The sequence below is a fragment of the Salminus brasiliensis genome, chromosome 20, assembly GCF_030463535.1.
Source record: "Salminus brasiliensis chromosome 20, fSalBra1.hap2, whole genome shotgun sequence".
NCBI lineage: Eukaryota > Metazoa > Chordata > Actinopteri > Characiformes > Bryconidae > Salminus > Salminus brasiliensis.
In genome coordinates this window covers 31,819,626-31,837,598 of record NC_132897.1, presented here as the reverse complement: position 1 = coordinate 31,837,598, position 17,973 = coordinate 31,819,626, and the positions used below count along the sequence as shown (strand labels likewise).

The 17,973-nt window shown below is 43.1% G+C and overlaps 1 protein-coding gene across 1 annotated transcript in view; it reads right to left on the bottom strand.

Moving 5' to 3' along the window:
* cemip2 (cell migration inducing hyaluronidase 2) overlaps window positions 1–17,973 on the bottom strand; it is a 43,653-nt gene that overhangs the window by 24,239 nt on the left and 1,441 nt on the right. Inside the window, exons 2-6 of the mRNA XM_072664727.1 lie at window positions 13,617–13,956; window positions 12,846–12,986; window positions 10,145–10,712; window positions 3,515–3,684; window positions 763–951 (exon numbers count right to left, since the gene is read on the bottom strand). Of these exons, the coding sequence (XP_072520828.1) occupies window positions 763–951; window positions 3,515–3,684; window positions 10,145–10,712; window positions 12,846–12,986; window positions 13,617–13,935 (1,387 nt within the window). The 5' untranslated portion in view covers window positions 13,936–13,956. The remainder of the gene's footprint in view (window positions 1–762; window positions 952–3,514; window positions 3,685–10,144; window positions 10,713–12,845; window positions 12,987–13,616; window positions 13,957–17,973) is intronic.

Here is a 17,973-nt window from a genome sequence, read left to right as displayed (position 1 = left end):
GTTAATCTTAGACGATCTCTGTAAATCTCCAGATTGCTAAATAAGAGGTAGTTAGTTGTCCGTGTTCTACTTCAAGCTCTGTGGGTCATGAAAAGCATCAGTTCTTTTAATACAGAACTCTGAAAATACGGTCGATTAGCATTAGGGAACTCAATGAGTAACACTGGCATTTTCTTTACTGACGGCATCCACACAAGCCAGCGGATTTATAAGCGCATAGAAACCAGCAAACGCCCTCCACCCTTTTCCTGTCCCAGAGGAAGATGCTGTCGTTAAGAGTCAATACAGTCAATGTGGTGAGAAACAGGGTCTTATCTCCTCCATCAGCAGCTGTCGTTTATTATAGCCTTTTTTCTTTTTTTCATAAGCTGAATAACGAGCCCCCTGCTTTTGTCCCTGAGGCGTGAGCGTCGAAAAGCTGAGAACATTTCAAACAGTCCAGCTCATAACGCCGTGAGGCTTGGTGGAAAGAAACAGCATAATTCCTTGACCGGACACACATTTATTAACTCCCACAAACACACGTAAACACAACAGAATAGAGTAAAGGGAGTGTTCATGGTAGTGTGTGTGGTGCTGGTGCAAGTGTATGAGCCACAGCAGTGCTACAGGGGTTGAGCGTGAGTGCACCAGCACAAACATCCAGCCTAGACAGAAACAAGTAGGAGCTACATGCGAAAGGTTTCCAATAAAGTGGCCAGTTAGTGTCCATACCTTTGTGTTCAGACCAGATTTGTGGAACAGTGGGGTCAGCACACGCACCTTGTATTCGGACCTGTCTCTTTGTGCAGAGGGGGCAGGGCAGCAGTGTGAACTCCTCAGCCTGGTGCATGGAGTAGTCGGTGCTCGCCACCACGATCCGCTCTCCGGCTTTCCAGCTGCTGACGTCATCGTGCAGGTTGAGAACCACCTGGTCCACCGCGTCCACCTGGAAGCCCGATATCGGGAAACCTGCGGGGCGAGCGATAGAAAGGAGTTACAGGCTCAACTCTCCAGCTTTTCTGACAAAAATCAATGACTTCTCCGCAACTGAGACTAGCTAGCTAAGCTAACTCTGCTTCGTGCGGTCATGATCTTTCAGGTTGATGGACGTGCTGATAGGAATGCCAGGAGCATTCAGATTATAATTAGATTAGTAAATTGGTCGTGACTAACAAATAGCAAACTAATCGTAAGCTAGCTGCAGCTAACGTGATGTGCGTGTAACTACCTTTTATTTAGTAATTTTCTGAAGGTTCAACAAAAGTACCAGTACTTCTGACCAGTACTCTTCACAAAGAGCTCTAAATAATTAGCAGTAGGTAACACAAACTTATGGTCACTTAAAAATAATAATAATAATAATAATAATAAGACACAGAGGGCATACAGGCAGACCAAGCCTAGCATCTTCCGTTCTAGAACTACAGAAACCTCAGCTAGACATCTGTGGTCATTTGTGACCGTATAAGCACAGAACTCTGTAAATATGGGAAGTTGCTATCTATCTAGGGTCCTTTAAGAACTCATATGCTCCTCAAAGCTCTTAGAGGTGCCTATAATAACTCCTCCATCATGAAATCTGGTACCTGAATTGAAATCTTGAAATGGTCTCACTAAAATAAACTTCAGCTCCTTGCAATCTTGAGTTCTTCTAAAAACCTCTTCTTGAAGGTCCTTAAAGCACCTCGTACGCATAACCCTTACTATCTTAAGGTGAATGATATGGATCGTTGACGGTAGTTAGGGAGGAGGAAAACACACAGAAACACAACAAGTGAATGATTTCGAGACTCCCTAGAGAACGGTATCATCATTTTAGTGAAATGACCTCAGATAAGCATTATTAATACTGAGAAAGGCGGCTTGAGACTTGCGTGTGAAATGAAAAACTGAAGGCGGTTTGGAATGCTAGCTGATACACCTTCACACACCCATCTGAGAATTCCTCCACCACCACCCCAGCAGCTCAACCGCTCATATGTGCAATAAATAGATTAGAATTCTTTCAGAGCAGGCGAGCACAAAACACGACCCTGGGGCTCAAAACAGACGTCCAATACACTCCGCCTGTAGCACAGCGATACACGACGACGCCCCCCTCTTCTTGCCCAACATTAAAAGGAGCCCAGACTGCAGCTCATCTGTCAAAACACAGGGCACGAAGTAGGGGAGTAGAAAGCCTTCTTCCCTGGACAGTACAAGCAGGATAATCTCTCAGGAGAAACAATGCTTGAGCAGGTGTCCCAATACTTTTGTCCATGCAGTGTGCAGATTAAGAACAACCACAGGTCTAAACTGGCTGCTATCGAGACCTCCCAGAAGCAATCCAAACCCATAATAGTAGCTACAATGGCTGTAAAGTGACGCATAAGCAACAATCCCCGACCAAATGGCTATAATTTTCAGCTGAAATGGGTCACTATGGTCAATGCAGGCCTTGTGAACATTCATCCAGTCACCGCAAGCAAGAACGGAGCTATTTGGAGAGTGTCCAGAGTCACGCTAGACATTCGCTGATAATAGCTGCGCATTTGGTCATCTACAATGTAGGCGAGTAGAGAGGGCCTAACACATAGAGCTGCCTTTGTTTCTAGGCTACACAGGAAAGCCTGCGAGAGGTCACTGTTCTCAGACTCCGGAGACAGTAGGACTGCTCTCAGAGGAAACCAGGCGAAGCGTTTAGCGCGAGTAAGAAGCTCTTTTAAAGGACTGCTTAAAAGAACAGACTGGCATTTGCTTCTTTAGTATTGCAGTAGAGGTACGCGGCCTATTGGCACAGAATCAACTGCATGTTTAATGGTACTCTAGTCTAACTAAACTCAAGGGTTTATGCTGTGAAGTAAACATTCGTCTTAGAAACGTTCCAAAGGAGGTTTATAGGCCAGAAACAACGGTTCATCCTTTGCCTGGATGTTTTACACTCATATTTTAACCAATCCTCACCATGGATTCAGACCATTCCACATTCAGACCAGGGTTTGTTTTATTCAAAACAAGCCAGTCAAGTCCGAACACCGCCTTAACAACTCCACACAGGTTGAGGGTCATGTGATATTTACGTACTCTCGATAGAGATTTCTTGGTTCCGGACACACCGCTACTGTAGCCATAAACATGCTCAAACAGCCGCTGGTGTTTCACATTAACGACACTGTGTGTTCTTGCTATACAGTGTCAGGAACCACATAAGCAAGTCTATTCGCCAGGCTTGTTTTGCTGTTCCTTAGAAAATGCTGAATTTTGTGTTTTTTTATGACGCAGGAAGCATCAATGAAGCTTAGTGGGTTAGCCAGAATGGCTAAGACAGTTCTGTGGACGGTTTCACAATAATCGGAAAAAGGTCAAATGAAGTGTATGTATATATCTTTTGCTCCAATGGCAAAAGGAAAACAGTTTGGAAATGAACTACAGGTAAAAGAAGGTTTGTAGAACCCTCACTGGTGCGGGCATAGGTTTGCATTAGCTAGTCCATTCCATGTCAGCTACATGAGCTTTACAGTTTCTTAGCTTGTCTTTGAGAAGTAGAGCTCACCGTTCTTCCACTCGCTGCAGGCTGTAACAGAGAAGCGCACACCGTCCACTGTGACAAAGTCTCGCCGAGCCAGTGCCTTACCACCTGTGTCGTGGTTCTCATGCTCTCGGGTGTCCTCGGTACACGAGCCGTTTCCTCCGCCCACCACAGACACCAGCGCCCATGCCTGCCTGGGAGAGAGAAACAGAAAGAGGGTTTTCTCATTTAAATGAATCGAAATAGAATTAAAAAAAAACTTAATCATTCAAAGGATATCCTATAGTGTTAGGTGTCTTACTGAAGGACTCTTATTGGTGTAGCGTGGTGTGGTTGCCTGGCCAGAGAACCAAACCCTAGTCTGCTCCAGGAAAAGCAGTGTTGACACCCACTATGCTACACCAATACGATCCACGTGTATAAGTGGTCATCTATATGCAGTAGGGGTCTCCAAACTCTGCCTGTTTGTGTGTTGAAAGTGGACTGCTGAACTGGGGACAGGGTTTAAGGAAACTAGACTGGGTTTGGGAAATCTTTTGTACCAGAACTGTATTGAACTGATTAGCAAAGACCTGCCCAAGTGTTCGCATTGATCACTTTTAGCATTTAGCAAACAATATTACCCATAACCCACTGACCCAGCATTGTGCTTAAAGCCTCTGGGCTACGAAATTAATGTATGATTTTTCCGTGGTCCCTAAGGCCTCAAAGCATGTGAATATTAGCATTCTAGACTAAGCTAACTCCAACAAATAGACAAGAACCTTTCCAAATGAATCAATCAAAGAAGCTGCTGATGTCCTCAGAACAACGGACTGTCATCACCAAAAGTGTTTAGGATTACTTGGATGGCGAGAAGCAGAAAACACAGCCAACTTCAGGTTAAGTCCTTATGTATAAGGGATAAAGAAAGCCATGCTACCATAAATCAAATATTAAGACGAGTCAGCAGTAAGGAAATGGAAACCACAAGTATCACATATGACTAAGGACAAGGCTGACGACTAATTGGTCTCTTCCTTCCTTCATGAATGGCTTCAAAAATGGCAGCACAAAAAAAGAAACATGAGCAAAGTACAGTTCACCAAAAATCTGCAATTTTAGCAGTGGGGAACCCCCTGACTCTCAGAGGCCTTCAGAGAAAGACGATTTCAGGGAATGGAAATAATACAGTAAATTTAGCTTTTATAACTGGTAGAATAGTAACGCATCATGTCAGATTAACCATCAACATACACAGTAACTGACAGGAATCGACCAATCACATCCAGGGTGGGTTGAAGGCACGACCTCCCACATTACTCGCAGTGTGACGTTAGTCAACACAGCCGCCTGTTAGCTGTTGTATCAGAGCTAGAAAGCCATACTGGGCCACCGAGTGATGATGCACTGGCGGCACTTCGAAAAGAGGCGGTGGCTGGCTTCATGTGTCAAAGAAGACATGCTAGTCTTCACTCTCCTAGTGTTGGGGGCATGGTTAGTAATAGGGGGAGTTCACATGAACGGAGATTGGGCAAATGGCCTTCCAAACTGTGTAAAATATACAGCCTTGTGCCCAAATGCTAAAGTGATTCAGCTCTGATTCACTGTGGACCAGTAAGAACAAGCCCTCTCCCTTTCTCTCAACCGGTCTCTGCTACATACCAAAGGGTGACGTTCAGTCTTTGGCAAGGCAGGAAGCTCAAACTGTGCAATGAACGATGACGTGGCGCTTTCCTGTGAAGTTTGAGGTTAAGAGGAAAATAATAATCCCTGATGTAAGAGTTTTACAGGCTAGTTAAGCGTCCCGGGGCTTCTGGTATTAGCGCTGCTGCTGTAGCTACACATTTAAAGCACTCCGACTGGTGTCGGTTTCTCGGTCACAGCTTTACAAACTCCACACTCGAACTTTATTAGCAAGTCTGGTTAAGACGTACAGTACCTCATTAACTTTAACTGCGGTTTCTGAAAGGGGTACACGAAATAAATCAGCTGAAGAACAAAATCTTTGGCTTAACAAACAAGTAACTCCCAATGAAACCAATAAAGCAAGCTCAGCTTCTAATTAGGCCTCAAGGCAGAAGCGAGCAAAAAGCACAGGGATCGGGGCGGACTCCTCCGTCCTCCAGCACTACTTTATCTTTTAAGCTCAGTTCACCTTCCTACGTTCACCTTGCTCCGACCGCAGTTGACTTGTGAAGACATGGGTAGGAGAACTACTAACATTTAGGCCTCAAAACAGCCGCTGATAGTGTTTTTAGCAATGCCAACATACTGTCTGTACGGTTTTGCAGACTACTAGTGTAGCATACTGAGATACTGCTGTACCACACAGGAAAGCCCATTTGACGACTATTTCAAACGTGTAAAATATCTGCATTAAACGGTGCATTAAACCATTTTTTCCATGATCAACAAGACATTTTGACTGGTGGGTTTGGACAGTTAATAAAACGGCTGTATCTGAGATGTGGTTAGGCGACTGCTGGTCCCATTCACCACCACTATAAAGAAATCTAAGGTACCACTCCCGAACTGTCTTAAACAGCAGGCCAAGCTTCGAATGCATCTCCCTGCAGATGATACCTGACCCCTGGCCCTCGGCCGTAAAACATCAAACGCCTCAGTCTGCCAATCAGAGCACTTTATTCCCCATCTAAAATAACAAGCTTTGACGTTCCAACGATGGCCTTATCTGCCCAAAGCTCGGGGAGTTCGGCCCATTTTCCCAGCAAAGCTTTAGTCACATCAAAGCACAGCAATGACGGCTGTTTCCTGCAGGACAGTAAGAAGGGTCACCTGGGTATTCGGGCGGATAAGCGGAACTTGGCTCAAGTGCCTCATTAGAGGACCGGACAGAGGATGGCCACGGGTTCCGCTGCGGCAGCTGCGCAAACCGCATCCGCAAAAACAGACTTGAAAGCAGGGTTGGATTATACTGAGGGATATAAGGGTTTCTGGTGGGTGTTTTGAAGGAGTGGTGTGACCCAAATAACAACGTTCCGGGTCAGAGGTCAAAGTCAGTCTGCATGCCTGTCCTCCAAACAACTGTCTTTGGAAGTTATTAAAATGATTAGCTTGCATATTAGCTTCCAATAACGATACTGCAGCTCCTACTACACCATGAAGACCCTTTGTTTGCATTCTAGACAACCAAAGTGGCGACCCATTCCAGGTCAGGTTCCAGCTTTACTCAACATATCAAGGCAAAAGTTTGGGCACCCTGCATGGTAACCTACCCTTTGGCAAGTATCACAGCTTGTAAGCGCTTTCTGTAGCAGCTAAGAGTCTTTTAGTTCTTGGATGGGGCATTTTCACCTGTTCGTCCTACAGAAGGCTTTCAGTTCTGTTGAGGTCTTTGTGGGTTCTGAGGGTTGTTTAGGGTCATCATTCTGCTGTAGAAGCTCATTCCTTTCATCATTAGCAATTTTTTGTACTTCCATAATTTGCTGGTATTTAACTGAATGTGAAATTTTCATTGTGTCACTGACTGCCACACAAGCTCAAAACAGTTGGAAAGGTGTTCTTTGCATCAAATTCTAAACCCCCCTTTTTTCTTTTAATGCGTTATTAAAAACTATTAATTTAAAGCTTAGTTTTGTGGTGAGGACATAGGAGAGGTTTTCCTCTGATTACTGAGTCTGAGTCTGCTAAATGACACTTTGTATTTGTTTTTCTAGCGATCCTAAAAGCAGTTATGACCAATATATAGGGCTGGGTGATGTGGTAAAAATGGTAAAACAGGGTAAAATGGTCACAAATTGTTTTAAGATATTTAAAGGCATTTTAACGATTCACAATATTTATCGTAAAATTATCATGCAGACGAAGTGCACCAGTGGCAGCAGAATTTAAACACTGCTGTTACAAAATATGACTCAAAAATGTGCTGCACTCCATCCAATTAAACAGGAGTAATAACGGGCATTAAGGGCATTTTCTCAATTTGTGCATATCTTCTTAAATTCGCATTTAAAGGCAGTTGCATATAAGATAATACTACCATTTTATATTCAAATGTTAAGAACAATCTCAGCTCTCTCTATAATGAGACCCCACATGACCTAGAACACCCTAGATCCTTTTATTCATGTGGACGAATTGTTCTTGTGCTTGAAACGGGTTTACCTGAGTCTCAGCTTCACAAAAGCAGTGGAATGTCCCAATACAATAGTATATAAATGGCAGGAGTCTCAGAGTGTCCACTGGTCAGTTTCACATTAAACCATACACACACACGAATCCAGCAATAATTGACGGACACACAAACCTACAGGTTAGACACTGCGACAAGCATCTTGACCCGTCTTTGCAGCCTCGTAGCAATCGACAGCATCTGAACCGTATTTCTGAACTGTATAATCACAAAGATATTAATAGAAACATTCATTTAGATTAAATTGTTGAAAAGAAGGTTTCACCTCTAACCTCACGCCTGCTGGAGATTAGTTCACCTTCTATTCACTGCAACATGTCAGTTAGTTGATGAATGTTTGAGAAAAGTGGACACTGTGCTCCTTTTTGCTGAACTTCTCCTTTAACAGTGATGAACAGTTTATAATACACGAAAGCGTCTTCCGGTTCGGAAGCTGCCCGACACTGGCCTGTTTTTGAACCTCGTGCTAATCGCTCACTGTGTACCAGGGCATAGCGTGTGGTACAAACGGTGCAGGAAAGCACATGAGGAAACCATGCTTGGGGTCTGGGTTGGAGTGGTTGGTGGGGGGAGACCTCAGTCTTGCCGGTATGCCTGTTGCGTAACTTTGCAGACACGCTGCCAGATGTTTCTGTTTTCACAGGGCGAACTGGCACTGGCGAGCGCCAACAGAGCCTTCGAATGCAGCGGCACAGGAGAAGTAAGGCAGAGGAGAGGTGGAAGGAAAAGCCTGTGTGTGTGTGTGAGGGGAAAGAGGGTGAAAGGCAAACACACAGCAATTGAGAGTGCACGAGAGAGGGAAATACGCTAAATATTAGAGTATTTGAAGGATTTTTGTTTTAAAAAGTCAAAGGTAGTAAAAAAAGATTTTTGATTTTTTTAGAGCACTGCTGTAAGGACTTGATTGCATTCAGCAACAAGAGCATCAGTGAGGTCAGGATGTTGGATGCTCACCACCCCACCTCATCTCCAACACGTAAAATATGCCGTCAACAGATTAAATAAAGTACATAATATCAGTTATATTATATTATAATATAAAAACTCAGATATTCAGACTAAATTAAAGACTTCTTTATTTTTTTGCAGTGTGTGTAAAATCAGATTTCCTGAAGGTCACACTCCTCACTGTGAGTGTGTGTGTATGTGTGTACTTTCTGCCACTTCCTTTCTATCTCTTCAAGAAATTACAAGCCACACAATCTTCTGCACGACACTTAACACACTAAGAGGAAGCCGCCTCACTGCAGCCTGCCATCAGCTCACTTCTCTGCTCTCACCTGGCCGGCTGCCTACAGGCCAAACTGTGGCTACAGGAGGTTTAAACAAACAGCCACATCACGACTTTCCACATCTCTGGGGCAGAGGAGGAGACACTGAAGCTGGATTAAAGTCTAGTCTATGATGTGAGCGGATGTCTCTGAAGTAAAGCACGTAAAGCAAGAACTTTAAAAAAAAAAATCTATTTTATAATACTATTAAATAATAATAATAAAATTATAATAATAATAATTATTATTATTATTATTATTATTTTTTTATTATTACACTGAAGCTACAAGGCTCATGTAGCTAACAAGTAACTGAAGTGAACATGCGCTAGCCAGTGCCATGCATTTACCTCAAACCATGCCAAGTTGTTTAGTAATCTCAAACACTTGCTGAAGTGGTTTCTGTGATATGGTACTGCCATTTAACCCACCCGTTCATAGCTTCCCCTAGCCCTAGAAAAGCTCCCGACACTAGGAGGGTAAGGGCTTAACACGTCTTTATAAAATAGATTTAAACTATACCCTTCGAGTAGATCACCCTGTACACTCATCGCTAGCACATTGTGGTAAACCTTATGTCTCAGTGGAACCTTGGAGATGGCACGGAAATGCGTACATCAGCTTTTTTCCTGCACAAATCCTGGAAACGAGCCTGCCTGACCTTCCAGAGATGCTTTTCCTGTCGGAATACAGGAAACCGAAGTGGAGGAAATCTCTAAAACATTTTCCATGGAACGATCAAACATAGCTAGAATGGCTCAACACAGAGAAATGAGCCTTTTACCCGCTAATTACGGAGTGCAACCTGGCTCCAACAAGCCCCAGGGCTTCAAATGTTCGCTGCTATCAAAGCAAACACTCTGGGAAGGGTGGGCTTTATTTCCCTTGCTACTGGTACCAAGGGACTAATAAAACAGCTACACAAACATTTCTCAGCACCAGGACCACTGATCAAAGCCCTGTAACTTTGCTGTAGTCTACTGACGTCTAAGGTCTAAAATAAAGAGCACCTCGCATGTACTTCCGTTCACTTTACGACACTTCACGTGCTTCACCTACCTTACAGATATACTATATGGGTGTACACTTAGAGACTGTAGCCCATCTGTCCCTTCACAGTTCATCGGCCCCCCTCTACCAAGGCTAGGAGTGGGTCTACCACCCGAAAATACAGAGCCAGGTGCAGCTCTGTGGTCAGAGCTGTGGTACAACCAAATGTTTTCAGGACCGCTGTATGTTCATGTGTACCTGTATTTGAGGTCGTTAACGTAGGTGCTTCCCAGGAGGTCCTGGATGTCTCTTTTGGTCTCGTCCAGCAGGCTCTTGACGGCAGAGTCGCCTACAGCCAGCGCAACGATGCGCCCAGGCGGCAGGGAGCGCAGCTGCTGGCCAAGCCTCCGGCTGTCGTTGACCGAGTCATGTGTGTCGAAGCGCTCACAGTATAGCACAGCTCCACTGTCCTGGTCCAGCACGCGCAGGTTGATGCCCCTGCTGAAGTTCTTATGGAAGGCGTAGCCACCCGTGGCCAGGCCTGAGGCGGGCACCGTGCGGCTGAGGAAGGTCCACGATGGCCGCTCAACCCCGTGGAGCTCCAGGGTTCCCCCAGCTCGAACGCCCACAAACTTCCGGCCGAAGCCAGGGACTTCTGGGACTGAGGTGTCATCTGAACGGCCCACCAGAGTGATGGTGGCCCGGGAGCGGTAGCGGCACTTGGGGCCACCAATGTGAAGGGAACCCCCGTCGTCGATGAGAACGTGGCGGGTCTGCAGGGTTATGTTCTTCGAGCCTTCCTTATTGTCAGCAAAGACCACCACCCCTGCAAAGGCACAGAAAGATTACACCTGCCTCCAAGTCTTTCTGGATGCTGTAGGACAGCTCAGGGTATTTAGACACAAGCACCAACTGCCCAATTCCATGTATAATGAAGCTGGAAAACAACCAGGTATGTTATCACTGTCTGGTATCACTGCAGTTGGACAGTTAGACAGAGGTACTAAGCTATAATAACTGTTCCTGACTCTCGGATATGGATGGCTAATCTATAATATATATTTTTTTTTTACATCTCAAAAAAAAAAAAAAAAAAAAAAAAAAGTATCCCTATAATGTTAAACGCACTAATCAACTTTGTACTGGATATTAGTGTTATAATTTCATTCTGGATACTGCTTTTGTTACATTGTCGCTCTGAATATTACTATTATTAGAACTTATTGGTGGATATTAGCATAATTAGAAATCCATTCTAGGTATCTGATTTATTATACTTTTTATTCTCGATATTGCTTTTATTACATTGTCACTCTGAATCTTGGTAGTATTAGAACCCAATTCTGATAGCAGCATTGGAAGGAATTCATGCTGGAAATTATTATTATTAGACATTCCTAGATATTCAATTTATTAATATCTTAAAATGCGTCACTCTGGATATTAGTATTATTAGACCTGATATTAGTTTTGCAAGATATTAATGCTGGATATTGACATTAGAAGTTCATGCTGGATATTGGTATTATTAGACCTTGACGTTTTTCAGCAATGCTAAAATCCAGATTTATGTTGGATATCTATATTAGGATATAGATTCATTCTGGATATTTATATTTTTAGCTTAATTTTGGATATTGCTGTTATTACATTGTCACTTAGGACTTTTTAATATTATTAAAACTCTATTCTGAAAGTAATATTACTAGAACTTCATAGTTTTATTACTTAATAAGTAATTTTGGAAATTAGTTATTTTTTTTATTTCACTTTGAATATTAGTAATACTACAACCTCATCCCACGTGCTAGTATGATTACAACTTATACATTTTATTAGGATGTAACTCTGAGTATTACATTTTTTAAGATGAATTATGAATAGTAACTTTAGCTCTGCCCTGACCATAAGAACGTAGTTCTCAATATTGTGTTTATTACAATTAAACTCTGAAAATACATTAGAACACAATCTGATATTTTACATCCCCAGAAAGAATGCTCTTAGCCCAGGAGACTAACAGCTACACCAATTTCTCAAAATAATGATGAGTCCAGGTAGCACAAATCTGGTCTCACAACAGTTTTTCCTAACTTTCCTGTCTTTACACACTCACTGTCTAGTTTACACAGCTGCACAATTACAGACCATAAGCCCACTGTGGAGCAGATATAACTGGTGTAGTGGAGCATTCTCAGCACAGCAGTGACTGACGTGATAATGGTTATCGTAGTCCCTGTGTGGTGTTCATCAGGCATGCTGGTGTTGCTGGTGTTTGTAAACAGCAGCTTTTATTGCTCTTAGCTGTTTGATCCCTTAGGAACCCTGAAGCTAATTTCTTCAAGTGGAAATAAACAAAGCTTGATACAATCTGTAGTAACCCTCTAAACACAGAGGACAGAGTGTACACTACAATTTTAAAGCCTGGAATCACTGGTTGTACTGATAATTTATGTTCAATAATAATACGTCTATTTAAATGTACTTTTTTTTAAAAAAACAGCATCAAATAGATTTTAAATGTATTTAATACGTAGCATTTTTGGAACAAAATCACCTATCATCTATCTACATTTTAATACATATATATTTATATATTTTTAATTAGCTATAGTACTTTTAATTGAATATTTGTTTTTTTTCCTATGAACAGTTTAAATGTCTTTACAAAAACAAAAACGCCTTCACCAATTAAAATATTTTTACAAAAAAAAAGTTAATTGCTTAATAAAATATATATTTTCTAACTGCCATTTTCTTATTTAAAAGATTTATATTATATAAACTTTTCATTTTTACTCTGAACATATCTAACATTTCTTTTGTTTCTCACTAAATATATTAAACCTGTAATATTTTTCAACCTTAAAATATATGAACCAAACCAAGTAAGATTTATTATATTTAAAACAATGGAACTTTTATACAGTTCTCCATTTCCACTGTCCCCAAACCTCACCTCCTGACTGAATAGTAAGGGACTGGAGGGTGGCCGAGGAGACCAGGCGAAACCGCTCTCCGCTGCCGACCACCACAGCCTTCTTCGGGACCTGCCCCGGGTTCCAGTTCCTCAGAGTTGGGTCGTGATCTGGACAGTTCTCTACAACAGACACAAAGAAACATGCCTGAAGCGACTAGACTGGCAGCTTTGTTTTTGAGTAACTCACAACAGGGATTCGGAGCTGAGGAGTGACCGTAGGAGAAGAGAGTGATTAAACGTTGGCTCTCGTGCTGTGGGGAAATGGGAGAGGTTCTACTCTCGCTGGGCTTGGCTGGGGTCCAGAACAAGACTGCAGAAATGAAAACAGCAATTAAAATAAAGGCTTTAACGACTAGCGTACCATCACGTTCCTCTTTGGTGTTCGGTTGAGATTCGTTGATCAGGATTCATGAAGGCCAATACCTGTATGAACTCTAGGACTGTCTTTTTAAGCTGTTATCCTGCTGTACTCGCATTACCAGCTTTTGCTTTTGGTTTCAGATGGTCTAAGCTAGTCTTTGATGGTCAAGGTGGTCGCAAAAAAGGTCATCCAGGCAAACACACACCCTATGCTGTTAACCAGCATAGAGCATGTTTTCATTCGAGTCTGTTGGACAAGCCAATTTGACCAATCTGCTCATCAAGCTGGTCATACTGGTTGACTAGTTTGGTTAAGCTCACTTTCGACATTTGAGGCGTTCTGTAGATCTTTTGTTTAACAGTAAGGTATAGACACACACAGCTCCTCACCATCTAGGACATCTCCAGATGTAAGGCTGAGGACCAGGATGAGCGTGAGGAGGAGAGCCCCGAGGAAGACTCCAGTGCAGATGTACGTGTTCTTCCTCTGCTGGTTCTGAGCGTGCTCCCTCCGACTCCGGGCCTCGGACAGGTGAAGGGCAGCAGCATTTGCAGGGGGTGGGACAGGGGGTTTCAGAGGTGGCGGTGGTGGAGCTTTGGCAGGAGGCGGAGACCGAACGGGCACAATCCTACCCGGAGCGTAGCCTGCAGACCCGTTGGACGGAGCCATGAAAACGGGGAGGCGGCCAGGGCCATTGTTCACCTGCATGGTCCGAGCGTCTGCCACTGTCTGGAGGACGAGAAAACAAAGAGAACACAAAAGGCTAAGATTGGATTTTAATATGAAGCTGGTCTGGATGCATGTTCGTCAGTAACTGATTAGTGAGTTGTCGTAGGTGACTTTGTAGATGTGAGGGAAACGCTCAGGGCAGCCACATTGACAAAGGAAATAATTGGGATGGCTAGACCGCTTGGTCTCCAAAACATGAGGCAGGTCTTGTGGGGTGTTTCCAGTATGCAGTTGTCAGTACCTACCAAAAGTGCTCCAAGGAGGGGCAATCTCTGATGCACCCCATGAAAGCACCACCATACAACTTGCAGGGTCTTACGACTTAAAGGATCTGCTGTGAATGTCTTGAGTGCCAGATACCTAAGGACACCTTCAGAAGTCCAGTGAAGCCCATACCTTGATGGGGCAGAGCCATTTTGGCCATACAGGGGGGGCCTACTTAATATTAGGCGTGTCCTCAACATTAGCCCAAGGACAAGGGTTGCCTTAATGAGTTTCCTGGAAAAGCATAAAGACATTAAGACCATCCCTCACAAACCAGCCGACCACACGCCTCCACTACGATAGCTGCGTTATGCAAGCATGACTTCTGCAAAACTATTACGGCGCTCTGGTCCGGCGGTTCGAATTTCAGGCTGTAGTTCTGCAGCACTCGCGTCACGCTGGGGGGCTCTTTTGTGGATTTGCACATTTTCGAGGTATTTACACAAACACATGGCACCAATTAGAGAATGCGAAAGAGCCCACCCCCTCGAGCCAAAAGGAACACACTCTAATGTCCTTAAAACTTCCACATACAACCCCCACAAACCCCGCGGCTCTAAAGCCATTGTCTTTGACAATGCATCCAAACACAATACCCATTACACAGCAGCCTGCATTGTCATGATCTGTTAACTGAAAGGATTTAAGGTCTCCTTTAAGAAGCGCTGGAGAGGTACTGGAGAGAGGGGGTTGTTTAAAGAACCACCGTTTACGAAGGGCTACCGACGCCTGAGAAACGCCGACTGCTGACTGCGACCCACCGTGCTCGAAAACAACACGTACAGGCGTAATCCCGAGTCACGCTCAGCTTTGGCTGCTCCGATTGCGGAGACAGCAGCTGGGGGTAAATGAATACCAGCAGATTCCGTAGTGGCCCCTATTTCCGTCCTCTCTCCACAAATCAACAAGTGGCTTAATGAGAGCCGGGCGGGCAGGCGGACAGGCAGCAAAAGGGACATCTCGGGGCCTATATAACACACACTCGACAGCCCGAGGGGCTTCCATCCGCAGCCAGTTATCCAATCGGAATTCTGTCTTATGGGTCATCTCAAACCAAAATAGCTCTCAGAAGCCGACAATGTGGGGAAGACCAGAAACGGAGAGAGAGGTTTCTACTGGATGCCAATTCAATTTCAGTTTCCAAGCCCAGCGAAGCTTAGAGGGGTGGTCTGCAACCAGGCTACACAGCTGGCCGCAACGTCAACATGGTGGCCAAGCTTTGTGTATTTTTTTGGCACACGTTCCAGGCTCCTTCTGAGCAAACCCAGAGCTCAAAATAAGTGGGACACGAGGCGAAGTGAGGCAAATTGATCTACGCTCTCCAAACCAACCAAAGGTATGACAAATGGTTCTTGGAGCAATGCCGCGCTCTAGGCAAAAATGGCTCCAAAAGGTACAGAACCATTATAATGGTGCATATTTGCAAAAGATTGAGATTTTGAGGAGATTTTCAGAATGATAAAGTTGTTCTGACCACTTTCAGTATTCTAAAGAATTCCTCAATGGATGGTTCCTTAAAGAGCCACTTTTTCAGAGCTTTTTTTCCACCTCCAGAACCTTACATCAATTCCAGTGTCACTCAGACGCTGCTGAATCTACAGTAAATACACATTGCTAGGATGCTGCTGGATGGTGTAGTTGTGTATGAGAGTGTGGTGTATATGACTGCTTAAATGTTTATGCAAGTATGGGGTTTAGAAATATAACATTGCTTATATGTTGCTGTAAATGTAGTGTATAGAAAGAATCACTGCATAAAAGTTGCCGTAAAGGTGCTGTAAAGAAACAAACATTGCTTAAATGTTGCTCTACGTGTGGTGGATAATAATAAACATTGCAATTACACATATTGCAAACGTTGCCATAAGTGTCGATTCCTTAATACAACATTGCCTAAATGTTACTGTGTCATAAGAATAGGTGTGGTGTAAAGGAACAAACATTGCCTAAATGTTGCAGTAAGTGTGGTGTAAAGGAACAAACATTGCTTAAATGTTGCAGTAAGTGTGGTGCAGAGGAACAAACATTGCCTAAATGTTGCAGTAAGTGTGGTGCAAAAGAACAAACATTGCCTAAATGTTGCAGTAAGTGTGGTGCAGAGGAACAAACATTGCCTAAATGTTGCAGTAAGTGTGGTGCAAAGGAACAAACATTGCCTAAATGTTGCAGTAAGTGTGGTGCAAAGGAACAAACATTGCCTAAATGTTGCAGTAAGTGTGGTGCAGAGGAACAAACATTGCCTAAATGTTGCAGTAAGTGTGGTGCAGAGGAACAAACATTGCCTAAATGTTGCAGTAAGTGTGGTGTAAAGGAACAAACATTGCTTAAATGTTGCAGTAAGTGTGGTGTAAAGGAACAAACATTGCTTAAATGTTGCAGTAAGTGTGGTGCAGAGGAACAAACATTGCCTAAATGTTGCAGTAAGTGTGTTGTAAAGGAACAAACATTGCCTAAATGTTGCAGTAAGTGCGGTGTAAAGGAACAGACATTGCTTAAATGTTGCAGTAAGTGCGGTGTAAAGGAACAAACATTGCTTAAATGTTGCAGTAAGTGAGGTGTAAAGGAACAAACATTGCTTAAATGTTGCAGTAAGTGTGATGTAAAGGAACAAACATTGCTTAAATGTTGCAGTAAGTGTGGTGTAAAGGAACAAACATTGCTTAAATGTTGCAGTAAGTGTGGTGTAAAGGAACAAACATTGCTTAAATGTTGCAGTAAGTGTGGTGTAAAGGAACAAACATTGCCTAAAATGTTGCAGTAAGTGTGGTGTAAAGGAACAAACATTGCCTAAATGTTGCAGTAAGTGTGGTGTAAAGGAACAAACATTGCTTAAATGTTGCAGTAAGTGTGATGTAAAGGAACAAACATTGCTTAAATGTTGCAGTAAGTGTGTTGTAAAGGAACAAACATTGCTTAAATGTTGCAGTAAGTGTGGTGTAAAGGAACAAACATTGCTTAAATGTTGCAGTAAGTGTGGTGTAAAGGAACAAACATTGCCTAAAATGTTGCAGTAAGTGTGGTGTAAAGGAACAAACATTGCCTAAATGTTGCAGTAAGCGTGGTGTAAAGGAACAAACATTGCCTAAATGTTGCAGTAAGCATGGTGTAAAGGAACAGACATTGCTTAAATGTTGCAGTAAGTGCGGTGTAAAGGAACAGACATTGCTTAAATGTTGCAGTAAGTGCGGTGTAAAGGAACAAACATTGCTTAAATGTTGCAGTAAGTGAGGTGTAAAGGAACAAACATTGCTTAAATGTTGCAGTAAGTGTGATGTAAAGGAACAAACATTGCTTAAATGTTGCAGTAAGTGTGTTGTAAAGGAACAAACATTGCTTAAATGTTGCAGTAAGTGTGGTGTAAAGGAACAAACATTGCTTAAATGTTGCAGTAAGTGTGGTGTAAAGGAACAAACATTACCTAAATGTTGCAGTAAGTGTGGTGCAAAGGAACAAACATTACCTAAATGTTGCAGTAAGTGTGGTGTATATGAATACATTCTCTAGTGTGTGTATTTTACCATAAATAAATGGCTTTGACGGACTATTCTGACAGCTGGCTAAAAGTGTCCCACTTTACCCGAACTCACACTACTTCTGTGATCTGTGGTGGTGGTCTCAGCAAACCCTGCCGGGGACCCTGAAATTCACACATTAACACTTTAAGTAGAGGGTCTGGGTTTCTGAAGATAAGTGCTGGGCCCACCTACTAAAAGCTAACACATGAAAGTAGCCTCACAAAACAGTCTACTTACC